The sequence below is a fragment of the Trichosurus vulpecula genome, chromosome 3 (genome assembly GCF_011100635.1).
Source record: "Trichosurus vulpecula isolate mTriVul1 chromosome 3, mTriVul1.pri, whole genome shotgun sequence".
NCBI lineage: Eukaryota > Metazoa > Chordata > Mammalia > Diprotodontia > Phalangeridae > Trichosurus > Trichosurus vulpecula.
The window spans coordinates 34,429,209-34,457,017 of record NC_050575.1 but is presented as its reverse complement, the minus strand read 5'-3'; the positions used below and the strand labels follow the sequence as shown (position 1 = coordinate 34,457,017).

At 37.2% G+C, this 27,809-nt stretch overlaps 1 protein-coding gene across 1 annotated transcript in view; it reads right to left on the bottom strand.

The window, feature by feature from the left end:
- TRIM9 (tripartite motif containing 9) overlaps nt 1-27,809 on the bottom strand; it is a 173,317-nt gene that overhangs the window by 66,722 nt on the left and 78,786 nt on the right. Inside the window, exons 2-4 of the mRNA XM_036749208.1 lie at nt 26,902-26,997; nt 17,069-17,191; nt 3,428-3,538 (exon numbers count right to left, since the gene is read on the bottom strand). Of these exons, the coding sequence (XP_036605103.1) occupies nt 3,428-3,538; nt 17,069-17,191; nt 26,902-26,997 (330 nt within the window). The remainder of the gene's footprint in view (nt 1-3,427; nt 3,539-17,068; nt 17,192-26,901; nt 26,998-27,809) is intronic.

The following is a 27,809-nucleotide window of genomic DNA, read 5'->3' as shown; positions in this document are numbered from 1 at the left end:
TTTCCTTGAAAAAACTGAGGTTGCTGAAATGGTCTTTACCCAAACTCAAACTTTTCTTGACACATTTCCAAATGTCCCTATATTTAGATCTAAATTTACATTTAGTTATAGGCAAGGCAGGTGCAAACTAATGTATATGCTAAAGCTCTAGTTGCTTATTGTGCAATTCTTTCTGTTCTTACTGTCTTATTGGAACCAGCACTACTGTAACAGGTGATGTGTAACCCGGCTGGTCTCTGTTTTATATTAAGAAATGACATTGCCCTCTCTTTAGAATAATAAAGTGATGGGTGTCAGAAAATGACAAGAAATTCTGAAGTAATTGTATTCAGCAAAATATAATTTCTAACATCTTAATAATAAAGTCTCTGAAGTGATTTTCATTTAACAAACCAGAAACCAAACACTGGAAGACTCAATTCTTTGGAATCCTACCCTGGGCCCCCATTGTCCTGATTGGTATTTGCCTCCCATCACCCAATACTTCTAGACCTGGCTTTATCCATGCTTTATTTCTCCTTCTGGCTATCTTCTCACCAAATGCCTTGCTGTCATGCACATATACACTCCTTGCCATGTAATGGGTTCATGATTCAAATCAACGTCATCAGCATCATCCACTCACTCCCTGTACCTTTCCTGTACATGTCCTTGTACCTATACCTCATTCCACTCATTATCCCTGTACCTTTTTAAATCTAAATAACTCTCCCTGACCAATCCTCATAGATATGTAGCCATTTTTTTAATAATGAAGGTAGGGACTTATTCAACAAGCAATTATTAAATGCTTACTACGCACCAGGTACCTTGCTAATTGCTGAAGATACTGTCTCTGCTTTTGTATTTGCATCCCTAGAACTTAGCCTGGTTCTTGGAACATAGTAAGGGCTTACTTGATGCTTTTTCTTTTATGTATTTATTGAGGAGCTTTCCTTTTTCCTATATATCATATTCATTTACTTCCCATTGTTGCTCTGTTTCTTAATTTAGCATTTTTATTTGAAAATGGCTTACTTAGCAACCAAAGGATCCTGGCTCTTTAAGTGTAATCAATTTTAAATTATGATATTTCACTAAAATTTGGCCTTGACTAACAGAAAAAAATCAAAGTATATTCAGGTAGGAAACAATAAACTATCAAGATATGATTGGCCTAATGGAAAGAATACATTGTGTGAAGAACAATATATGTAGTGCTTCAAGACTCAACTTTGATACCTAATAGTCATGTGACCAGAGAAGTCGTTTAATTTCCCTAAGCCTCATTTTACTCATCTAAAACAGTAATAATAATATCTTTTGAGATTACTGTGATCAGGGAAGAAACAATTTTGGAAGGACTGGAAGAATTTCCAATAATCAGAGGACTTCCCTTGGGAGAATAATGGACTTTGAGGAGGGAGAAGTCCCGTATCAATTCTCCCATTCTTCTGTAGAAGCACCTAGATTTGAAGCCATCTTCTTGGGTACACAGAGACAGAGAGATATAGACTGAGATATTCAGCAATGATCTTCCCCTTCAGACTTCTCATAGTTCTATGCTCTTTGCTTAGGTACTTCTCTTATGCACTTACGTATTACAATGCATTCCTATTCCTCTGCTATACTTCCTCCTCACTTCCACTTCTAAATTTCAAGATTCCTTCAAAGTTCAACTCAAATGCTACCTTAAGGTCTTTACTGATCTCCAAATGGCTAGTGTTCTTGTCAGTTACTTTCTATTTATTGTGTGTACACACACAAACACACATATATAATATTTCTTATATGTTTCATATGTTCTTTTCCACACATAATACTCCATCTCCTGGATCTGTGCCTTTGTATTGGAGGTCCCTCATAACTGTACGTAGGTTCAGAATTGCTAGTTTCCTTCAAAACTCATCTCAAGCTCAACTTTCTTTTTTTTTTTTTGCTTTTTGGCAGGGCAATTGGGATTAAGTGACTTGCCCAAGGTCACACAGCTAGTACATGTGTCAGGTGTCTGAGGCCGGATTTGAACTCAGGTCCTCCTGACTCCAGGGCCAGTGCTCTACTCATTGTGCCACCTAGCTGCCACCAAGCTCAACTTTCTATAGAATTGTTTCTGAATCCCCTCAGATGCTAGTGCCTTTCCAAGGTTACTTTGTGTTTGCTTAGAATGGATCTTGAACGTACCTCTATATATACATCATGTCTCCTCCGTCTGAATGTAAGCTTCTTGAGGCAAGAAACTATTTCGCTTTTATCTATTATCTCTAGTGTCTAACACAATGTTAGCACATAATAATAAACGTTTGTTGTTTGATTACATGAGGGGTTTTGGAAAATACAATGGCACTATGTAAATGTGAATTGTTAAGAATTACTTCTACTTTATATAGTTGCTTTTATCACAATGACCCTGATCAGGGGTAGATAGCACAAATATTAGTTATTGTTCTCTTTTTACAAATGAGGAAAGTGAAGCATAGAGTTAAGGGAAAGGAATTAGCATTCATATAGTACCTACTATATGCCAGGCACTGTACTAAGAACTTTACAAATATTATCTCATTTGATCTTAGCATCAGAGTTGTAAGGATAGTTGCTGTTATTGTCCCCAGTTGACAGTTGAGGAAACTAAGGCAAAGAGAGGTCAAGTTTCTTACCCAAGATCACAAAACTAGTAAATTTCTAAGACTGTATTTGGGCTCAGGTCTTCCTGACTCCTGGCTCAGCGTTTTTTTCCACTGTGCCACCTAGCTACTTCTAAATAGGAAATAGGAATTAAATAACTTCCAAAGGGCCACACGTCTAGTAACTTCTAAATCTGGGACTTGAAGCCTATTTACTTATTCCCAACACTCCATTATATCATCACTCTAATAGTTTTCCTATTATTGCTTCTCAAACTACCAAATATCTACTGATTGACCATAAAGTCAGCACTGAGAAAGTGAATTAATGTACAATTATTTGGATTTTTCCATTGATAGAATCATTCTAGTTCGATGCACTGATTGATGTTAAGAAAAAAAAATCCAGTCCTTCTAAAAAGAGATCTCCCTTTTCTTGAGGCGCAATCCAGTTCTTTTATTGTTACCTCAGTTCCTTCATGTCTCAAATGAAAGGGTTAGACTAGATGACCTCTAAAATCCCAACAATTTCTGAAATACTGTAATTCCAAAAGGCTATGTGATGGGCTTATGAGGTATTTTTTTCTTTTTTCAATGAAACTCAGAAAGTTTTACCCTCTATAACATTCTTTATAAATCATAGCATCTAGCAATGACTTTCTGGTAGCTGGGTAATTTCATTGCAGGAAAATTACAAAATGGGATAGTGTGAATGGTCTAGTAGGTTATGCTATATATTTCTTTGATTGGATTAGATGGAACTTGGATTCCTAGATCCAGTCCTTTGGGATGGTTAGCACCTAAAAACCAAAGAAATCCACACTCACCTGCAAAAAGCCACTGGGGTCATTTTCCTTGATAACCTCCAGGCAGTACTCCATGAGACCAGTAGTCTGCCGCAATTTCACTGTGCAATGAGATATCTGATCTCGTACAACCTATAAGGCAAGTTAATGTTCCAAAACAGTTAAAACTATAGCGGGATTATGACTGAAGTATGGGGATTCTGGAATTAGTGGTTAATTGTCACTGGCACAGTCCCTGGTGACTAGCAACATGAGGACAAATTGGGAGTCTCTGGCCATCCATTTCATTTAGCAAGGACAAGTACAACAAAAGGATAAAGATGTATTCTTTGCTCCATCTGAAGTGACTAAATTAGAACTCAAGTAATGAGAAGTAGTCAGGAAGCTCAATTTAGTTCCACATGATGGTCCTCTCACCATTCCTACACATCCTCCATGGAATGTACTTTCATTATGACCCTCTAACAGCCATGGATTAGAAAAAGAAAAGCCAATACTTGTTTATTGTATTTCTACCTATACAAAATATTTTGCATCCATCTCTTTTTCAGTTATTGTTTAACCATAATCCATAAAAAGTAGGAATTGTAATCATGTAATATTGGCTTCAATAGTCAGAAACCATCCTTGCTATTACTTGCATTGTTATTGCTAATATAGAACTTTAGAATTTTGAACAATGACAACTTAATATTCATTCCTGGGCAGTCTGGGAAGAGAGAGGGAGCTGAATTGTTCTGGGGAAACTGTTAATAATGATTACTTGGAAGAAATTGAGAAGACAGAGATAAAGGCATAGAGAGGACTGAATTTAACCTTTGTACTGCTAACAAATAATAAAAAGATTGTTGAGACACTTTGATTTTATAGCCAAATATAGATTATTCTTGAGCTGGAAATGGTGGGACTATATTCCAGAAGTTAAGAGAAATCAAGAATAATAGTTACCATTATAGGCAACTATGGCTGTGAGCTTTCTCGCAGCTGAAATGTTTTGAATAACTATTCCTAATTAAAAGTAACCACTATATGCTCCATTGCTCTCTTCTATGAATTATGTATCTGCATATATATATGTATATGGAAATATAAGTCACTTTGGTGCCCCTCTGGCTTCTATCTGAGGAATGTCAAATAGTCTTCCCTTATTTCAATAGTCAGATTTTATCAGGTAATGTTAATATTAATGGAAAAGGCCAGACTTTATGCTAACAAAATTTGCAGGAGAAATGACCCTGAACCCCAAATAATGAAAGAAAAGAAAAAAATTCCCATAGCAACATGGTTGGCTGGTTGTTGTTTTTCATTTCCAAAGAGGACCAAAATGACATCACTATGTTGGAGTCCAGATACAATTTGTCCAACCCTGGCTGATCAGACCAATACAATCTCAGAATGTTTTACCACAGAACAGGCAGAAATAGTCCACATGAACATTTGGAGTAAAGATGTCTCCCATATCACACAATCAATTCCAAAGCTCTTCAGAGAGACACTGAGAGTGTCCTTCTATTGCTTTTTCTGACCACCATATGAGCACCTGCCTTGCATGAGTTCTCTATAAAATAGTATTTTAGGCAAATGTACATTTTGGATTCGAATAATCTGGCCAGCCCCTCTAAATTGTGCTCTAGGCAGTAGAGTTTGAATGCTTGACAGTTTAACTAGAGAAAGGACCTCAGTGTCCAGCACCTTATCTTGCCAGGTGATCTTCAGAGTCTTTATAAGACAATTCAAATGGAAATGATTCAGTTTCCTGGCATGGCATGTAGACTGTTCAGGTTTCATAGGCACACAACAATGAGGTCAGCTCAACAGCTCTGTAGACCTTCAGTTTGGTAAGCAGTCTAATATTTCTTCTTTTTCACACTTTCCTTTGGAGTCTCCCAAACACTGAGCTAGCTCCAGCAATGTGTACACCAACCTCATCATCTATATATGCATCCCTAGAAAGTATATGGCCAAGAATAAGTGAATTTATGCATAGTCTTCAAAATTTCTCTATTTGCTGTAACTGATGGTTTCACATATTGATGATGTGGTACTGGCTGGTGAAGAATCTGTGTTTTCTTGGTGTTAATTGTTAAGCTAAAATGAGCACAAGTAGCAGAGAATCAACCCATACTTTGTTGCATCTTCAGCTTCAGGTTTAGAGATTGAATGCACAATCATCTGCTGACAAAAAATCATGCATCAACTCTCCCTCTACTTTAGTCTTGGCTTGTAGCATTTTCAAATTAAATAATTTACCATCATTGTGGTAGCTGACCTTGACACCGTGTTTGTCCTCATTTTAGGCTTCTGACAACCTTGACACTGCGGCTTCTGACAGCCATGATGAAAACATCAAGTTAAAAAGCATGGGAGCTTTTTTTCTTTATTCCATTACTGACAGGGAAAACATGAGAGCATCATCCATTACCCAGAATCCAGGCAAGCATGCTATCGTGAAATTGACATACAATACTGATGAACTTCTCCAGGCAAGCAAATCCTGATATAGTTTTCCATAAGCCCTCATAACCGACACTATCAAAGGCCTTGGTCAGATTAATGAATGTTGTGTACAGACCTCTGTTCTGCTCCTGACATTTGTCCTGAAGTTTTTGGGCAACAAACATCATATTGACTGTTCCTCACTCCTTTCTGAAGCGACACTGGCCTTTGGGCAACCATATTTCAGGTGAAGGATCAGCTTATTAAGGAGGACTCTGATAAAAATCTTGACAGCAATGACTAAGAGAGAGACCCCCTTGTGATTGTCACAGGACAGTCTATTTCCTTTGACTTTATAGACATGGACAATGGAGGTATCCTTGAACTCCTGGAGAATAATCCCTTCTTGCCATATACTCAGGAAAATTCTAGTCAGCTTTTGTATGAGGAGTAAACCTTCTGCCTTGTAAAATCTCAGCCGGAATAGAATCAGCACCATGTACTTTGCCACATCAGAGGAGCCCAATGGCATTCAAAGCCTCTTCTTCAGTTGGAAACTCAGCTAGAGAGGGACTGACTTCAATGTAAGGTATATAGTCAATGGCTTCAGCATTGATTGATCATAGTCTGTTGAGAACTGTGGAAGTATTCAGCCATGTCTCTAGGATCATGTCCTTATCACTAGTCAATGTCATTCCATTAACACTCAGTAGTTGAGATGTACCATATGTCTTTGGCTCATAAATAGACTTCAAGGCATCATAAAAGCACTTTGGATTATTACTATCAGCATAAAACTGAATTTCATCTGCCTTCTTACTGAGCCAAGAATCCTGCACTTCTCTAAGCTTCCCTTGCATGTTACTTTTCATGGAGTTAAATGCCATCTTCTTAGAGATGGATGAACTACCTTGCTGGTAAACTTTGTGGAATTCTCATTTTTCATTTAGCAGCTTCCGAATTCCCCTATCTTTTTTTTCCAAACCAGTCTTAATGTTTGTGAATGTTCTGACCCAGATGAGTAAATGCAGTGCTGTACACCAAATCTCCAAAAGCTACCCACTCCTTTTCTGCTCCACTGTTGCCAACTGTGTCAAGTTGGCTCAGCTTTCCCTCCAAATTAGCCACAAACCATGCTAGAAGAAATGCTTTAATCTGACATTATGTTTTCTGGTAATCATCTTTCCTTGAGGCCTCCACTTTTGTTGAATGCAGATATTTAGCTTGGAGAGGATGTCTATGATCGACTCAGCATTCTCCATTACACATTGCCTTCATCACTCTTATGTCCTGTCTCTTCTCCTTACAATGACATTGTGTATTAAATGCCATTGTTTGCTGCGAGGGTACATCTATTAAGTTTTATTGCATTTAAATGAATGGAAGACAGTGTTGGTGAGAAGGTCATGAGATTCTTAAGTCTTCAGTAATACATGACCATTGCTGTTGCTGTTTCCAACTCTATTCCTCCCAAGGACTCTCTGCCATCTCTGGTAGTGTGTACCTACTCTTGCATTAAAGTCACCTAGAATTATAAGCTTGTCCTCTTTTGGAAGATTGTTGCTGAGGTTCTCCAGGTCTTCATAAAATTTTTATTTAATCTCATCAGGGTTTGTCATGGTTGGAGCATATACTCTGATGATGGTGGTGTGATGTTTTCCTGCAAGTGGCTATCACATTGTCATGAGCCTGTCACTCATGCCTTTTGGTAGGCATGCATGTTTTTTGAGTAGATTAGTTCTGATTGCAAAACCTATGCCAGCTTCACTGAACTTCCCTTTACTGTAGCCACTCTGAAAAACATGTATCCAGCTCCAACTTTGATAAGAAGAGCCTTCATTTGCCAGGGCTGCTATTTGGACATGATATCTGCTGAGTTCTCTTGCTGCGAGAGCTGTTCTTCTTTCATGTCAACTGGATTTTGTGTTATTAACAAGAGTTTACACATTCCATTTGCTGATGGTGAGTGGAATCATCTTTGTAGAAGTTTTTGTATTTTTTTGTATGTGTTTAAATTATAAGGTGGGATCCCTGCCTGCCACGGTAAGCAGCCCAGGGTTGGGTCAAGCAGACAATATTTAGGGTATCTTCCTTGCTCACACCAGGAGGTGTACAGTGTGATCTTTAAAAGTCTTCTCAGATGCCCAGGGGGCTGCCAAATCCTACTGCTGTTTCCAGTGAGAAGACAATCCTATGTCCGGAGCCACTTGCATACAGGTTTGTGACTACGGCTACCAGTGTATTTGCACCTGTTTCTCTGTCACTTGCCTATTGCCACAGGACTTTGAGATGAGTAAAAATGGTAAAATAGTATGGGTGATGTCTTTTAATTGGTGTATAAATTGGATTTAGACAAAGTTTTCAGCCTCACTATCTCTTTCAGAGCCATCACAGTCCACTGTTGAGACAGGGCCAAGGTGATGGCTTGGGATTTAGTGAATGACCTTGGTGTCTTCAATGTCTAACCAAGCTCTAAATGCTCCACAGTGTCTGCTTGAGCTGCCTTCCTGACCATTGGAACAAATTGTTCTCAGCTACCCATTCCATGAGTGCGTGTCTTCACATTCTTTGGGCAGACACCCTGTTATCTCACTGAGACCCCTTGGTTACACTCAGCCTGGTTTAACCCATCTGCCAAAACAGTTTACAGAGGCGTGGCTACTGCTACACATGTGAAAGCTTCTTGGAGCCACAAGTGAGAGTTGGGTGGATCAGGTAGACACCAAGTATGAAAAGCAGTCCTCAGGGTTCACTAGCCCTCACACCAGAGGTATTAGTCTTCCCTGAACATACCCTACACCCCATAGTAATGAATAAGAAGACTGTAAATGTGGGAAGAAGGGCAGGTTATGAAGGGCTTTGAATGCCAAACAGAGCATTTTGTATTTGTTCCTGGAAACAATAGGGAGCCATTCAAGTTTATTGGGGGGAGGGGGTTGACATGATCAGATTTCTGTTTTAGGAAAATCACTTTAGTGACTGAATGGAGAATAGATTGGAGTAAAGGAGAGAATTGAAGTAGGCAGACCCAGCAGCAGGCTATTGCAATAGCCCAGGTGTGAGGGCATGAGGGCCTGCATCAGAGTAGTTAGCCAGGTATGAGGTGATGAGGGTTTGGACCAGGAGGGTGGCAATTACAGAGGAGAGAAAGGATTGTGTTGAAGAGATGTTACAAAGGTGAAATTGACAGGCCTTGGCAACAGTGTGGATATGGGTGGTGGTGGTGGTGATGAGAGATCCTGAAGAATCCTAGGTTGCAAGCCTGAGGGACTTGGAAGATGGTGTTGCCCTCTACACCATTAGGGAAGTTAGGAGCAGGGGAGTGTTTAGGGGAAAGATAATAATTTCTGTTTTGGACATATTGAATTTAAGATGTCTACTGGACATCCAGTTTGAGATGTCTGAAAGGCAGTTGGAGATGTGAGATTGAGAGAGGATTGAGACAGGATAGGTAGATATGAGAGTCATCAGCATAGAGATTATAATTAAATCTATAGGAACCGATGAGATCATTAAGGGAAGGAATATGGAGGGAGAAGAGGGTCCAGCACAAAATTGTGGGAGACACCTATGTTTGGAATGCATGATCTGGAGGAGAATCCAGCAAAGAAGACAGAGAAAGAATGGTCAGATAGGTAGGTAGAGAACCAGGAGAGTGGTGTCTCAAAAAAAGAGAAAGAAAAGAGAAGAGATTACCGAAGATGAGAGTATCAAAGAGTATCAAAGAGGAGACAGTGACCCACAGTCTCAGAGGCTACAGAGATGGCAAGGAAAATGTGTATTGAGAAAAGGACATTGGATTTGGCAACTAAAGGATCGTTAGTAACTTTGGAGAGAACAGCTTCGGTGGAATAATAAGATCAGAAACCAGATTTTAAGGGATGAAGAAGAGAGCTAGAGGAGAAAAAATGGCAGCACCCATTGTAGCTTTTCCTTTGGAAGGATTTAGCTACAAAGGACAGAGAATAAATGGGATGATAGCAGTGATGGAAGGATCAAGTGAATGTTTTTTTCAGGATAGGGGAGATATGGGCACGTTTGTAGGCAGTAGGGAATGATCCAGTAGAGAGGGAGAGATTGAAAATAAATGAAAGGGTGGGAATGATGGAGGGGGCAATATGTTGGATGAGATGGGATGGAATGGGATTGCTTGAGCAAGAAGAAGGGTTGGGTTAGTTAAGGAATAAGGCCATTTCAGCATTTGAAACAGGAATGAAGGAGGAAAAAGTGTTATAAGGCACCTAAGTGATAGGAGATACGGAAAAGGGAGAAGTTCATAGTGAATGGCCGTGATTTTTTAATGTAAAGTATGAGGCAGGATTCTTAACTGAGATAGTGGGGAAAGAGGAACCAATGGAGGTTTGAGGAGAGATGAAAGTGTTTGAAAGAGTTCTTGTGAAGAATGACATAATGAGTTGATAAGGGAAGTGTAGTAAGATTACCTAGTATCAGTGAGGGCACAGTTGAGGTAATGTAATGTAAATTTGTAGTGGACCCAATCAGAAAAGCTGCATGATTTTCTCTACCTGCATTCAGGATGAGTTTGGGAAGGCTTCCTATAGAAGGTGGGATTTTGTTTGGGACTTAAAAGAAGCCAAGGATGTCAGTGGTAAGAGCATGGTAGTGAGAGGATCCCAGCCATGGGGGGCAGGCAGAGAAAATAACTAGAACAAGAGATAGCTTGCCTTATTAGTGCACATGTGTAAGTATAAATGCAATGAATGGTAGGAGAGTGATCCAAAGCTGAGGCTAGTCTAGTCATATTTGGTGATATGATAGCAGGGTTAGGGATTCAAGAGAAGAGGACAGTGTAGTGTTGAATTGCTTCTCCAATGAGTCAAGATGGGGAGAAGAGGAGAAAGTGGCTAGTGCAAGGCCAATGGCCTGTAAGAGAATTGAAGAGTCAAGGAATTGGAGGTGACAGTGAGAATGAAGAGTAGGGTTATCTAAGGGAAGGTGGGGAGAGAGGTAAAAAGCCATTAAATTATGGTGGGATAATGGGATTTCATAATTTTTGAACATGAGGTGATACATTTGTGGGTGATGGAAAGATCAAGACTATGGCAATCTTTGTGTATGGTTGAGGTAGGATAGAGGAATAGCTCAAGGTTGAATAACTGGGTGGTTAGGGTATTTGAAGGAGAATAAATATATGTTGAAATACTCTAGTATGAAGACAGAGTTGAGATGAGAGAAAAAAATTATAAACCAGGTACCAAACTCATTGAAGAAGAAAGGGGAATGTTCCAGGAATCTATAGACAACAGCTCCCAGGATTTTGATTGAATTGTAGATGTAAGTAGCATGAGCCTCAAAGGAAGCTACAAAGTGATGGAGGAAGGGCAAGAATCTGGAAGTGGTAATGGGAAGCAAAGAATATTCCAACACCTCCACCTCCCTCAGTGAACCAAGGAGAATGAGTGAAGATCTAGCTAGTAGTGGAAATGATGGCCAGGGGAAAACCAAACTTCAGTATGAACTGGTAGATGGAAGGAGTGGAAGAGAAATAGATTTAAACCAAAGGGAAGTTTGCTGCCTATGGAGCAGGCATTCCAGAGGTCACAGTGGAAGGTCTTGGTGGACTTAGGCTAAAACTTTGGAATGGAAGGGTTGAAAGGGATGGGAATGAGGAATCAGATGGTAGGGGATATGGAGTGAGATTTAGATGATTATTTACAGGAGTTCAGAGTCTGGAATGTGAAGGATATTACTAGATGTGAGAATGTTTATCACTGAGTGGAAGGCATCACTCTACTGTCAAAAGACAGGTGGAGTAAAAATGGGAGGCCTGAAGTCAAAGGGAGAATTATTCTTCTTTGCACTGGAGGTCCTTCACATCCCTGTTGGGAGATTGGACTGGGAGTAGGAGGTAGAAGATGTCTTGTGGGTAAAGATGGAAGTGGTTGCTTTGGGGCAGATGGAAGATGGTGGGCCTGGTCCTAAGCAGCCTTTCCTCAAGGAACATGCTGCACTGAGCATAAGGAATGTTTGGGGTGCTAGTGCACCAGTGATCACAACTGTGAAGGTGTTGAGGGACAAGGTATTTGAAGAAGATACCAAAAACACAGGAAAGACCGTATAAGTCATTACTCTCCACCCCACTCCCCACCCCCACTATTGGAAACTTAGAAAATATCTACTTTTCATTTAGATGCTTATGCTCTCACCTATACAAAATTTTTATGTGAGTCATCTGCATATTAATAGAGGGCATTATTGACAAGGGTATTAGTAGGGAACAAGCAGGTGTTTATAATTAAATTTCAACTATAGAACACTTCTTTGCACATGGCTCTATTACTCTTGTTTGTTGATTTTGATAAAGTAGAGTAAAATAATTGCCTGAAAGACTCTTCTCCAAAAAGAATTGTCCCCCATCCATCTTTGAAAATCATTCAAGATCCCTTAAAAGATATAATCCTGTTCAATCATAAACATCAGACTAGGTATAATGCACAGGGATGTATGATCCTCCGCTGTGATGAAGAGGATCTAGTGCAGAATCTAAGTTGAAGAATTCTCTGAAGAAGGTGAATTTCTTCAGAAGTTTCTGTGTATGAAATTGTGATGGTTTCACTATGCCCTAGAACAAAGCAAAGCATCTCCCACAACATATACCTACCACCACCCAGTTCCTTATTCCCATTCTCCTCAACCCACTTACACTCACATCCCAATAAAATGCAATCCAGCTATTCCTCTGTGACATCTGGAATACCTGTTCCATAGGCAACAAACTTATTTTCATCTTAAATCTTTTCTTTTCCCTCTCCTTCCATATTCTGATTCTTACTGAGACCTGCCTCCTAGTGACAGAGACTTACTTTTTTCCCTTCTACTTAATAGTATTTTATTTTTTCCAATTACATGTAAAGGTAGTTTTCAACATTTACTTTTTTAAGATTTTGAGTTCCAATTTTTTCTCTCTCTCTCTTTCCCCTCCCACTCTCCCAGACAGCAAGCAATCTGATATAGGCTATATATCTACAATCATATTCAACATATTTCCACATTAGTCATGTTATGAAAGCAGTGTCAGAACAAAAGTGAAAAAACCACAAGAAAGAAAAAAAACATAAAAAGAGAAAATAGTATGCTTCTATCTTCATTCAGACTCCATAGTCCTTTCTCTGGGTGTGGATAGCATTTTCTATCATGAGTCTTTTGGAATTTTTTAGAATTATTGAATTGCTGGGAAGAGCTAAGTCTATCAAAGCTGGTCAGCACACTATGTTGCTATTACTGTGTACAATGTTCTTCTGGTTCTGCTCACTTCACTGAGCATCAGTTCATGTCTCTCCAGGCTTTTCTGAAACCTCCCTGCTCATTGTTTCTTAGAGCACAATAATATTCCATTACATTTATATACTACAACTTTTTCAGCCATTCCCCAATTAATGGGTATACCCTCAATTTCCAATTCTTTGTCACCACAAAAAGAGCTGCTATAAATATTTTTGTACGTGTGACACAGACTTTCTGCTCATCTTTCCCAGCATTGGCACTTTCACTTATTTCCCTCATCCCATTGGTCAAGGTGGGAGGAGTTGGAATACTCTTTGCTCCCCAAGGACATTTTCAAGTTCTCCCCCTTACCACCAACACTCCATTACCTCTCCTCCTTTGAAGTCCATATATTTCACATCTCCCACTCAATCAAAATCCTGGTAGCAAAACATGGAGAAACTTCTTTCCTCAATGAATTTAGCACATGGCTCACAATCTTCCTCTCCTTTCCTACTCCTGCCCTCAAACTAAGGATCTTCAATATACATATTGATATTCTCTTGAACACTATAACTTCTCGGTTCATCATCATACTCATTTTCCGTGATCTATTCCATACCACCTCAGCTACATATGGAATCAAAGTTTGGAATCATGGTCATACCCTTAATGTTGTCATCACCTTCCATGTTTAGGAAATCTGAAATTCCCTTTGCTGATCACAAACTATTGGCTTTCTCTCTCTCTCTGTTTTCCCATGTAAAACCCTGCTCTTTGTCCACAGCATGAATTCCAATCCACGAACTTCTCAGTTCTCCTCTGAGCTATTTATTATCCCTGTGCTAGCCACATTTTCCTCCTTTCCTCATTTTGACTCATTCTCTTCTCTTGAGTCATAAGCCCTCTTATCATATTGCCACAAAATGTGCCCTACTAAGTCTCACTCTTGGATCACTCCCACCATCTGGTACCTTAACTTCAATGCCCATTTTGTTAAATGAAGGGAGAGGAAAATCACTCAACTGTTATAACTGGTCCCACTACATACTTATGCTATGTATTTTCAAATGGGCCTTCACTGTTGCTTTGCAATACTACCCCTCTCTAACAGACTCACTATCCCACTCATGACATCTGTTCTTCCATATCTTTTCAGATCTCTAGAAACCTCCCATGGGTCCTCCTCTTCCCACTCTCAACTGAGAAGCTTGCCTCACTGAAAAAAAAAGACCAGTTGTTGAGACTCTCTCTTCTCCACTCCTCCTTATCTCCTGTTACTCCAAAACCTTCTGTCGCTATGTCTTCCTTCACCCAACTCATAAAAAAGATGGCTCTTCTCCTTGCCAAGATAGACTCCTTTACCTGAACAAGTGATCCAATTCTATCCCATTTTTTCCAGAAGATTATCCCCTCTATCATCCCCATTCTCTCACTTATCTTCTACAATAATTTCTCACTCTAACATCTACATAATGGAGTGTTAGGACTCTAGTTGAAAAAGAATAGCATTTTTCATTTATTATCATGTATTTTTATTTTCTGTTAAGTATCCAGTCACTGTTCCTATGAACCTCTAACAACCGCTGAGGGAATTTAACATTCAAATACTGGATCATAAACTGGAAAATGGAAGCTCGACATCAGTGAAGACCTTAAAAAGTCAGCTCTTCTTTCACTCTAGGCAAATTAGTAAGGTTTTTAAGTGTTTATAGGCACTGTGCTAATCACTACAGATACAAAGAAAGGAAAAACACGGCCTGGTCCATACCCTTAATAAGCTCCTATATGTTGGTTAAACAACCATGTACAAACCAGATAGATAAAGTATAAGTGAAAGATGGACCAACAAGGCATATGGAACAGGATTTTCAAAATTATTTTTTGGTTTGCAAGTCAGAGTTCACTAATTCTCAGGATCCTGAGGAATCTGCTTGCTCTATGGCTCACAAGGGATTTGACTAAAGTGAGCTATCCAGGTCCTATCCTTCAGACTGTTATGAAGAAATATGACAAAGTATATCCCAATAAGATCAAATAAGAAAAAAATGACCTATATGTATGGGAATATTCATAGCAGCTTTTTTGTGGTGGCAAGGAATTGGAAAACTAAGGGATGCACATCACTGGGAATAGCTGATCAAATTATGGTATATAATTATAATAGAATATAATTGTGCCATAAGAAATGATGAAGGAGATGGTTTCACGGAAACTTGGGAAGATTTGTATGGACTGATGAAGTGAGCAGAAACAGAAGAGTAAGTTATATGATAACAATATTATGAAAACAAACAGCTTTGAAAGATTAAGGAACTCCGATCAATGCAACTACCAACCACAATTCCTGGAGATTATGAAATATACTATATGCCATCTGAAAGAGAGGTGATAGATCAAGAGGACAGAATAAAACACATAAATTTTTGTACATGATTAATGTAGCAACATGTTTTACTTGACTCTACAGGTTCATAACAAAGGGTTTTTGTTTTTGTTTTTTCTTTCTTAGTAGGGGGGATGAGGGAGACAGATTTAAAAATAAAATAAAATGTAATTTATAAGGAAATATTACAATCAGCTTAGAAAACATTGAGGATTGTCATCCTTAATCTGACACATGAGACACATAACCTTACTATCTATTATCATTAGAAGACCTAATTTCTTTCTTTTAAATTTCTTTCAAAATTTTGAAGCACATGATCTTATCCTCTTTTCAGAGATTATCTGAAATTTCTGCTGAAGATTTCATCTGTCACTCTCCTGGATAAAATGTAAAAACAGCTCAATGGAAGAGCTCAGACTGGCATGACAGGATTTTTAAATCACAGGCAAATACTCGAGGATTTGGATGACCTACTCACTCATAAATGCAACATCCCTAAATAATTGGCTGATATTTATTTGGCACCATTTTTACGATACAGCCACTAATCTACAATTCCAAATGAGCTCTGATAGTGACCAAACTACTATGTATAGAAGTGCACAGGTAAAATTTGTGGTGACAAAATTATCTTCTTGTCATGTAGGAAAGGATGCAAGTTCATAGATATGTTGTTTGTCCTTCATTTTTGAAGAGGACCAATGACACAAGAAGGTGATGTCCTGATTCCTATGTGAATTGGATTTAAGTGAGGCAGAGGCCTCACTCTCTCCCAGAGTCTTCAAAGTCCAATGTCAATACAAAAGTCAAGATAACTGGTGATGGCCTGGGATGCAGTGGATGACCTTGGTTTCTTCAATGTCTGACCACACTCTAAGCACTCCACAATGTCTGCTTCAGCTGTCTTTGTGCCTATTGAAAAAAATTGTTCTCATCTGCCCATTCCACTGGGGGAAGTCTTCACATGCTTGGGCTAGACACCCTCCTAACTCACCGATGGGTTGTTAGCCCATCTGCTGAGATGGTTTACCTGGTGTGGGCACTGCACGTGCTACAGCTTCTTGGAGCCACGGATGAGAGTTGAGTGGCAGGTAAATAGAAAAGGTGGAAGAGCAGCCCTTAAAAGGGCTCAACAAGCCCTCATACCAGAGGTGCTAGTCCTTGAACACCCCATAAAATGGAAATAGTTGTATCTTAAAAAGCTGCAGGTCTACATTGTTGGAAGAAGTCTTAAGAAGTAGCAATGAAAAACTTGGGATTTTATTCTCTCTCTGGATGAACCCAAGCTTATAGAGGAAATGCTTTTCTTTTTCTGTCTATTATTAATTCTACTGTGTAACATAAACACAAGACAAAATCATCTGCTACTTAATTACAGATATTCATGGCAAGTATTGAACTTTTCTTGGAAGTAGGAAGTTCTTTTGTTCATTTTTCTTTTTGCACAGTATGAATATAAATCACACATGTGTTTATTTTCTTTGATTCATTATTTCTGGAAACCAGAGGGTGTCCTGAAGTCCTCTCTCATAATAATGCTAAAATATCCCACCAGCTGAAACTGGGATCCAACTTGTTTTCTTTCTTTTCTTTTCTCAGATGTCAGTACTCACCTTTAGCTTGTGTTCATGTTCCTTGTTGACTCGGGAAAGCAGCTGAGCTTTTCTTCTGTTAAGAGCATCAATGAGAGCATCACATTGGGCTACCAGGCAGGCTTCAAATTCAACACTGTTCTCCTATACAAACAAACAAATATATCACAGAAATGAGATTTTAGAATCTCATCCATACTCTAAGGAAATTGGTAGAAATGAAGCTTTCTGATGCCTATAATTTGTCAAAATTCTTATTGAAGGGAATGAAAGAGTATTTCTGAATGTAATTCCTTTAGGTATATATACCTATATATATATATATATATAGGTGTATATATATGTATATATATATAGGTATATATATGTATATATTTAGATATATATACACACACATATATATGTGTGTGTATACATAGATATGCACACACATGTACATGCATATAGAACATGTCTATATATACACACAAATATATCTATCTACCAAAGAGTGTTATTCTTTTGTTTTAAGATTTTTCAGCCAGGATAAAAAAAACACCTTCCCCTAAAGTCAATTTATTGAGATAATTAATTGGTATCAGAATCAGTAACAAAACAGTGGCATATAGATTTGTGGGGTTGCAAATGGAAATGGATACTACAATGGAAACTAATTTAGGGGATTAGAAAGTGTCAGCAAAGAGAAAAGCAATAATCTCAAATTTCCTCCTCACTATGAAATCATACCCAGGTAATGGCCTCCTGATTTGTGATTCACAATGCAGGTACTGATTTGAAAAGAATAGAAAGCTCTCAGGAAAAAAAGTTGTATTTATTGACAAATACACAAGTAACAAGAAGGGAAGGTTAGGTATTTTTCACAACCCAGAAAACACCCAGGAAACTGAGAGGAAGTGGATTATCTTAACAGTATTAATAGCTGACATACAATGGTTTAAGGTTTTCAAAGATCTTTATTTATATTTTTCTATTTGGGACTTAAAAGTGCCCTTTGAAGGAGATACTATGGATATAATTATCCCCATTTTGCAGAGGAAGAAACCCAACCTCAGAGGAATTTCAGTGAAGTTTTCATAGTCAAACAGTAAATATAAAGAGTCAAATTCAAATGTAAATCTTGACTCCAAGTCCAAGATTTCATCCACTTTACCTTATGAGAAATCAAGTTATTCAGGGAAATAAAAGATTCAGGGAAAATAAAAAGAAAGAAACAATAACTCCAGACTTCAAGCTTACATGTTAAAGTTAATTGACATGTAAAAAATGGCAATTCTATTAATATTTAGAACTGGCCTCAAAGCCAGGAATGCCCACGTTCAACTCCTGCCTTTAAGATATACTCATCATGGGACTCTCAGCAATAACTTAATCTCTCAGTGCTCTAGGCAGTTCTCCAAGTCTAAGTCATAGAGGTGCCAACTTGTGTTCGTAGAAGGAATTTATTCGCCTGGGCATAACCTCAAAAAATGAAATTATAGGTATTATCCTTATCTTAGTCCATATCTGTATCTTGATTGACATTTAAATTAATTTTTATTAGTACCAAATACCAGTGGACATTTAAAAGCTAATTAATATACCTAATTTTTCTTTTCAATACTAATAATTCCTACCTATGCAAAAATCACAGGTGAAATATGAAAGGGCCATTGATGATATAAAGTTCTAAAACAGGCTTTCTCCATGAAATTTACATTTTAGATATAAATTTTTATCTCAGAGTAAAAATTTGGACACATGAGTACATCTTTTTTCCCCCAACAACTCCCTTACATATAACAATATCATTTGTTCTAGCTATCCTATTTTTAATTTTTCCTTTGGATAATATTTTATTTTTTCCAACTGTATGTAAAATAATTTTAGCATTCTTTTTAAAAATTTTAAATTCCAAATTCTCAATAAAGAAACCACACATCAAAAATAAAGAATATGAAAAATAGCATGCTTTTATCTACATTCTGATTCTCTTAGTTCTTTCTCTGGAAGTGGATAGGAATATTTAATCATGAGGCCTTTGGAATTGTCTTGGATGAGTGTATTGCTGAAAATAGCTAAGATGACTTATTGTTATATGTTATTGGGCACAATGTTCTCCTGGTTCTGCTCACTTCACTCTGCATCAGCTCATGAAAGTCTTTCCAGCTTTTTCTGAAACCATCCTTTCATCATTTCTTATACATGGTATGTCATTACAATCATTTAATGGAATTCAGTCATTCCCAAATGATGGGCAGCTCCTCAATTTATACTTTTTTGCTACCACAAAAAAGCTACTACATATATTTTTGTAAAATAGGTCATTTTTCTTTTCTTTCCAAAATCTCTTTGGGTTACAGACCTAGTAGTAGTATTGCTGGCTTAAAGAGTATGCACAGTTTTATAGCCCTTTGGGTATCATTCCAAATTGCTCTCCAGAGTGGTTGGATCAGTTCACAAATCTACCAATAGGACTTTAGTGTCTCAATTTTTCTACATCCACTTCAACTTTGTCATTTTCCTTTACTGCCATACTAGCCGATCTCATAGGTACGAGGTGGTACCTCAGAGTTGTTTGATTTGAATTTCTCTAATCAATAATACTTAGAATATTTTTATACAATTGTAGATGGCTTTGATTTCTTCATCTGAAAACTGTGTGCTCATATCCTTTCACCATTTATCAACTGGAGAAAGACTTGTATTTTTGTAAATTTGACTCTGTTCTCTAAATGAGGCCTTTTAGTTTTAGTTTTTTAGTTTTCCTGGTGGTTTTTGTCAAATAGTAAGTTCTTGTCCCCAAAGCTTGGATATTTGGATTTATCAAATGCTAGATTATCATGGTTATTTACTACTGTTTATTGTGTGCCTAGTCCACTGATTCACTACTCTATATCTTGGCCAGTACCAGGTTGTTTTGATGATTACCACTTTGTTAATACAGTTTGAGATCTAGTACAGCTAGGCCACCTTCCTTCACATTTTTCTTTAATTAATTCCTTTGATATTCTTGACCTTTTGTTCTTCCAGATGAATTTTGTTATTTTTTTCTAGCTCTATAAAATATTTTTGGGGTAATTTAATTGGTATAGCATAAAAATAACAAAATTAATTTAAACAGAATTATCATTTTTATTATATTAGCTCAACCTACACATGAAGAATTAATATCTTTCCAATTGTTTAGAACCAACTTTAAAAGTGTGGGAAGTGTTTTGTAACAGTGTTCATATAGTTCCTAGGTTTGTCTTGGCAGATTGAGTCTCAAGTGTTTTATATTGCCTATAGTTATTTTACATGAAATATCTCTTTCTATCTGTGTTTTGTTGGTTATATAAAGAAATGCTGATAATTATGTGGGCTTACTTTCTATCTTGCAACTTTGCTAAATTTATTAATTATTTTAATGAGTTTTAAAATTGATTTTCTAGAATTCTCTAAGTATACTATCATATTATCTGCAAAGAGTTATGGTTTTGTTTCCTCATTTTATTTTATTTCCTCCAATTTCTCTTTCTTGTCTTATTGCTACACCTAGAATTTCTGGTAAAATATAGAATAATAGTGGTGATAATGGGCATCCTTGCTTCAGTCCAATCTTATTACAAAGGCGTCTAGTTTATCGTCATTACAGACATTGCTTGCTGATGGTTTTAGATAGATACTACCTATCATTTTAAGGAAAGCTCAATTCATTCCTATTTGTTCCAAATGTTTTTTTTAAAGGGAATGAGTGTTGCATTTTGTCAAAAGATTTTTCTGCATCTATTGAAATAATCTTATGATTTCTGTTGATTTGTTATTAATAGGATCAGTTATGCTGATAGTTTTCCTAAGAGTGAACCAGGCCTATATTCCTGGTAAAACCCACCTGGGCATAGTGTATGATCTTTGTGATATAGTACTGTAATCCCCTTACTGGTATTTTATTCCATGCCATCTTGGGGGGAGGGGGAGGGGAGGGAGGAGAAGAAAATTTGGAACTCAAAAACATGTGGAACTGAGTGTTGGAAAATAAAATAAAAAATCTAAAAAAAATTTTTTGCATCAATATCCATTAAGGAAATTTATCTCTAATTTTTTCTCTCTTCTTGCTCATTCTGACTTAGGTATCTTTGTCATATTTGTCTCCTTAAAGGAATTTGGTAGTACTCCTTCACCTATTTTTCCAAATAGTTTATATATATATGAATTAATTGTTCTTTAAATGTTTGGTAGAATTCACTTGTGAACCTTTCTGGTCTCGGAGATTTTTTCCTGGGGAGTTCAATTTCTTTTTCTAAGATGGGGGTTATTTAGGCATTCTATTTCCTCAACCGTTAATCTGGGAAATCTTTGCATGTATGTTGTAAACAGTTTAATTCTATTGAATCTCTTATGATTCCTCTTTCCTGTTTACTTTCTATGCTTCTCTTGAGTCTTGTGTTTGAATGTTAAATTTTATATTCAGCTCTTGTCTTTTCATCAGGAATACTTGAAAGTCCTCAATTTCATTAAATATCAATTTTCCCCCTAAAAGATTATATTCAGTTTTATTGGATAAGTGATTCCTGCCTGTAATCCTAGCTCCTTTGACTTTTGGAATATCATATTCCAAGTCCTCTAATCCTTTAATGTAGAAGCTGCTTAATCTTGTGTTATCCTGACTGTGGCTCTGTGATATTTGAATTGTTTCTTTCAAGTACATGCAATATTTTCTCCTTGACCTGGGAGCTAGGGAATTTGGCTATAATATTCCTGGGAGTTTTCATTTTGGGATTTCTTTCAGGAGGTTTTTTTTAGGTGGATTTTTTCAATTTCTATGTTACCCTCTGGTTCTAGGACATCAAGGTAGCTTTCCTTGAGTATTTCTCAAAATATGATGTCTAGCACTAATGTAGTATTGGTGGAGTTGTGAACTGATCTGGGGTGGGGAACCAGAGGCCTCGAGATCACATGCAGTCCACTGGGTCCTCAAGTGTGGCCCTTTGACTGAATCCAAAAATTTGTTCTGTGAAGTTTGTATTCATTCAAAAAGCCACAGTTGAGGACCCATTGAGTCACATGTGGCCTCAAGGCCTCTGTTTCCTCACCCTTGGATCAACCACTGTGGAGAGCAATTTGAAACTATGCTCAAAGGACAATCATACAGTGCATACCTTTGATCCAGCAGTAACATAAAATGACATACCTGTATAAAAATATTTTTAGCAGCTCTTATTGTGGTGGCAAAGAACCGAAAATTAAGGGGATGCCCTTCAGTTGGGGAATGGTTGAACAAATTATTGTATATGAATGTAATGGAATACTATTACATTATAAGCAATGATGAACAGGTAGATTTCAGAGAAACCTGGAAAGACTTACATGAACTGATGCAAAGTGAAGTGAGCAGAATTAGGAGAACTTTGTTCCCAGTAATAGCAGCATTGTGAGATGATCAACTATGACTGACTAAGCTCTTCTCAACAATACAACAATTCAAGACATTTCCAAAAGACTCATGATGGAAAATGTTATCTACATACAGAAAAAGAACTGATGAAGTCTGAATGTGGATAAAAGCATGCTATTTCACTTTCCTTATTTTTTTATGTTTTTTTCTTTTGCAAACTGTTTCTTCCTTCATAACATGATTAATATTGAAATAGGTTTTCCGTGATTGCACATATATAACCCATATCAAATTGGTTACCATCTTGCTGGGGGGAATGAAGGGCAAGAGGGAAAAAATTTGGAATTAAAATTTTTATAAAAATTTATGATAAAATTTTTCTTTACATGTAATTAGAAAAAATAAAATAGTATTAGAAATGTTACAAAAAAGAATGAAAGATGGACAGCAACAACAACATATTACCCAGAACTTAGATTTTCAAAATTTCTTTTTTGCATTTACCTTGAGTTTCATGGGTTGTTGTTTTTTTTTGTTTCCTAGTTATTTTTAGTTGAATGCTGAATTCATTACTCTATTGTTGCACTGATAAAATGTTTAGAAATACACATTTTCCTATGAGGATTTATTTGATTGCATTAAAAAAGAGAGAAGAAAAGAAATAGGATGTCTAGGCTCTTTTTTGGTCAAGGTTTTCAGGTAGTTTAATAATTCTTAAATTATCTCTCCTTGATCTATTTTCCAGGTCAGTTGTTTTTCCAGTGAGATATTTCACATTTTCTTCATTTTTTCATTCTTTTGATTTTGTTTTTATCATTTCTTGATGTCCCATGCAGTGATTAGTTTCTACTTGTCCAATTCTAATTTTCAAGGAATTATTTTCTTCAGTGAGCTTTCTATCTCCTTTTCCATTTGGCTGATACTACTTTTTAAGAAGTTCTTCTCTTGAGTGAATTTTTGTATCTTTTTTCCATTTAGCCAATTCCACTTTTTAAGGAATTCTTCTCTTCAGTGGATTTTTGTGCCTCCTTTAATATTTGGTCTGTTATGTTTTTAAGGTGTTATTTTCTTCAGTATTTTTTGCACCTCTGTTACCAAGCTATTTACTCTTTCTCGCATCACTTTCATTTCTTTTCTTTATTTTTCCTCTGCCACTTACTTGATTTTTTAAATCTTTTTTGAGATCTTCCAGGGCCTGAGACTGGTTCATCTTTTTCTTTGAGGCTCTGCCTCTGCTTTGATCTCATTGTCTTGTTTTGAGTTTGTGCTTTTATCTTCCCCATCACCATAGTAACTTTCTAGGTCAGGTTCTTTTTAACATTTGTTCATTTTATAGCCTTGTTCTTGACTTTTAACATTATGCTAAAGTTGGTCTCTGTTCCAAGGTGGAGTGGGGACTGTCCCAAGCTTCAGGTTTTTTTGTCATGCTGTGTTTGGTGCTAGTTCTGTGGATTTCTAAGTTTTAGTTCTTCCAAGGTGGTATGATCTAAGCAGATGTGTGGTCACTGCTCTTCTGGTCTGTGCTCTGATCTTTTAGTGAATACAAGCACTCTTCTGCTCTGGAACTGTGACCAAGGTCCCTGCTCCTGATAGTCCTCCTCCTCATCCTGAGACTGCAATCCCCTTACTATCTATGGTCTGAGAGTTTCTGAAATCATCACCACTGCCACTGACTCAGTAGCCCCCAAGACTTGCTGCTGGTTTGCTAGGGATCAGTCTGGCCTGGAGTAGCCTGCACTGGACTGCACTCCACTCTCGCAGCAGTGGGGCAGATCTTTCTCATCAACCTTCTAAGCTGTCTTGGTCTAGAAAATTTTTTCATCCCATCTTTTTGTTGGTTCTGCTACTCCAGAGTTTTTTTTGAGACATAAAGGGGAATTTGGGAAACTTCAGGTAAGTCCCTGCCTCTCTGTAGACATCCTCCTTGATATCTTTATTTTTAAAAATATCAACTTACAACCTCACTAGCTATGCCTATATATTGTTTTAAACCATTACACAATGAGATAATTATGTAACATTTAGTTACAAAATAATGCAGTAAACTTATATGCCTACATTTTGAAAAGATGAACCAAATTCAGGTCTTTTGTTGAATAGTGAGAATAGAGTTTGAGATGGGAGAAGGAATAACTTGGCCTGCCAAATAAAAATTTTGTCCCAAAGCCATTAGGAGCAATGTACTGAGGCCATCCCTTTTGAGTATATGTGGGCAAGAACCTCTGCCCTGGACCTCTGATAAACATATATATATGATCAGAGACTCTTTTTGGTCCTCCATTGTGTCCTTGTGGGTGAGAGCAATGTCAAAGAAGATGGATCTTTGAACCAAAAATAGCAGTCCTCCTAGTAGACTTTACTCAGTGACTCTACCCTCTCATTTTCCTTTTCTTCCTATCTTTGGAGAATGTGCTGGCATCTAGGCAGTTTCTTCCTCAAATTTCTCCTAGACAAGATTGGTGGGGGTTGGTGGTGGGAGATTTTGCTTCTCCTCTCAACCTAGCAGCAATGGCAACTACACACTCTTGACAGCAAGAATATATGCTTGCCTAGATGAATATAAGATTGGATCTGAAATCTATTGCTTCCTCTTCTGCTTTGGGTTTGTTTCACTGAGAACGGCAATCTTGAGATGGGTATTTCTCACCTTGGTGGGAGTCTTTTGTGTTTGAGAAGTTGAGATCTCCTTGACAGAGGTTTGCTGTGGCTTGCCAGGAGATATGAACTTGTAAATTGGAGACAGAATGTGTCAGAAATTGTCAAGAGATGCATAAGTATCCTGGGAGACTTTAGCTGACAGAAATATATAATAGAAGCAATAGGTATCATCTTTTAAGTATTTGTCAACACACAGTTATAAATCTTTAGTGTTCTTTGCAATTATTGGAAATAGCTTAAAAGAAATAATGGTCCTATAATTAATCCATTTTGTACAGCACCTTTCTAGAAGAGATTTTCTTAATCTCTTTTGTGAAGATCTTGGACATGAGCCAAACCTACTCTACTTAAGAGATCTTCCCAGAGTTTTACTCTGGTTTGAAGATATAAAGAGAATGTGAGAGAAAAGTCAGTTATCCTTTCTTTGGGATTAGGCTACCCTTAGATTGAATCCCTTCTACAAGAATCCAGAATCCAGAATCTCCTGTAGGAAGGACCTTACTCCTTCAACTTCAGGTCATGGGTAATTAATCAGGTTAAAAATATCACATTCCACTATGTGCATGCTTTTCCTCAGAAAATATGTACAAAACAAAAGATTTTCTAATTGTATTAATTACTATTAATGTTGAATTTGTCAATTACTCCTGAGTCACATTTAGTCATAAAATGCATTTTAGGTGGCATCTATATCCAGGACAGAACAATGTGAGGACATGAATTCTCTATTGGGTAAAGCTATTACTAATTCTATTATTTTTAGAACAAAAAGGAAAGGGTTCTGATTGGGGAAGCAAGAGTAGAGGGAATTGAACATTTTATCTGGGCAACAGCAAGGACTGACTGATGGATTAGTCTTTGGTATACTGGAAAAGAATAGAAAGTGTTTTCCTGTAAATTTGCTAGGGGAATGAGAGTTCTGAAATAAACAGAAAATCCAGGAAAATCAAAGAGGATATAGCAAGCTCTCAACCATTTATGCTTAAAAATATATTTTTGTGTACAGATTGGCTAAATCAAGGCAGCAAATTTAGGAGAGGAGCTAACTATTGGGGTGGGGGAGAGAGAGAGAGAGAGGGAGAGAGAGAGAGAGAGAGAGAGAGAGAGAGAGAGAATCATTATTTTAACATTTCATGTAATATACAGCTGGAGTGGAGACGTGAACTGATGAATTCATGAGTTCTAAAATATTAAATGGGACTTCACTGACTTGGAGCATGGCGATTACTCATGTTACACTGACTAGGAGATTCTTGAATGAAAGAATGGAGAAAAAACCTACTCTAAATGAAAAAAAAATCATTCAATTCATTGGAGAAAAAGTAAAGGAATTATTGCTAAAATAAGAACAGAAAATTTAGCTATGTTTCATTAAGAATAAACTATTGCAAAAGACTTTGAAAACTAACTTAAGAAACTATGAAAAATAATTGCACCAATAGCTCCCAAAGAAATAGGCCTGAGTTGTTCTATGTAACTGTTTCTAAGACATCAGAATCAATTTTTTCCCCTAGAATTAGGACTTGAGAATAGAGAGCTACTTGAATAAGAGATAATCCTTTGAAGGAGTTAGCTCAAATAAGAATTGAGGTTTACAGCTTTGGTTTCCTTGTCTGAAAAGCAAAATACTTACGTCATAGGGTTTTTGTAAGGTAAGTGCTTTTTTTAGACATTAAAGTAGTACATAAGTGTGAATGATGATTGCAGTGGTGTGTGCATGTATAAGTGGATGACTGAACAGAGAAGGAAATTTTTTTCACAATAGATAATGAGAAATGGACAAATTCTACCTTTAGCATCACTTAAAAAGCTTCTGGGAATTGTTTTCCATATATAGTCATACCTGGATTTGCTGAACCATATTTCTCAGTTGCACCAAGAATTCTTTTGCTTCTTTGGCTCTATCTGATAATCCATTTAGAGCCTGGGAGAGCTGGCTCTGCAAAGAGAAAGAAAATATAGCACTTATAACCACATGAAATAAGTACTTAGCAAACTAAATCAAACTTTCTAAATTTGTCCACGAGAGTGAGGGAATTTCAATCAAAATTTCCCCCTCTCCCACCCAAGGAGCCTGCTCCATTACAAATATTTTAGAAAGATTATCCTGAGATTCTACTGCAAAGTATTAGAGTACCACAGGCATCTTGATATCTCATTCCTACAGGAGGATGAACCACCAACCAGCCAGGTTTATCCAGTGGTCACTTTTAAGATCTAGTCATGGAGAAAACAACATACAACATGACCACAACGTAAATGGAAAGAACAACCACAAAAGAAATGAAAGTGAATGTTGCAAAATTCCAAAGAACAAGCTTGGGTCCAAAGAAAAGATATGAGAAAACCATCTTCCCTTATTTCTTTACAGAGTGGAGGGGTCCACAGGTTTGGAACACTGTGTGTGTTGTCAACTTTTTGACATGTTAATCTGCTTGGCTGATATTTTTTTCTTTTTAAAAATTCTTTATTATACGGGATCACTCTCTCACAGGAGAAAGTGGAAGTGATATGGGATCTGGGGGAGTTTAGGCTATATAAAAACAAAATCTATCATTACAATTATTTTTAAAAATCTAGTCATTGTAGTGACCTGAACAGAGAAACATAGAATTTTAGATCTGGAAGAAACTTCAGCAACCATCTAGTCCAAACAGTACCCCAAAAGGAATTGCCACTATAACATATTGAATAAGAGATTGTTCAGTCCTTCCTTGAAAATGTCTAATGAGGGATAATCACTATCTCCTA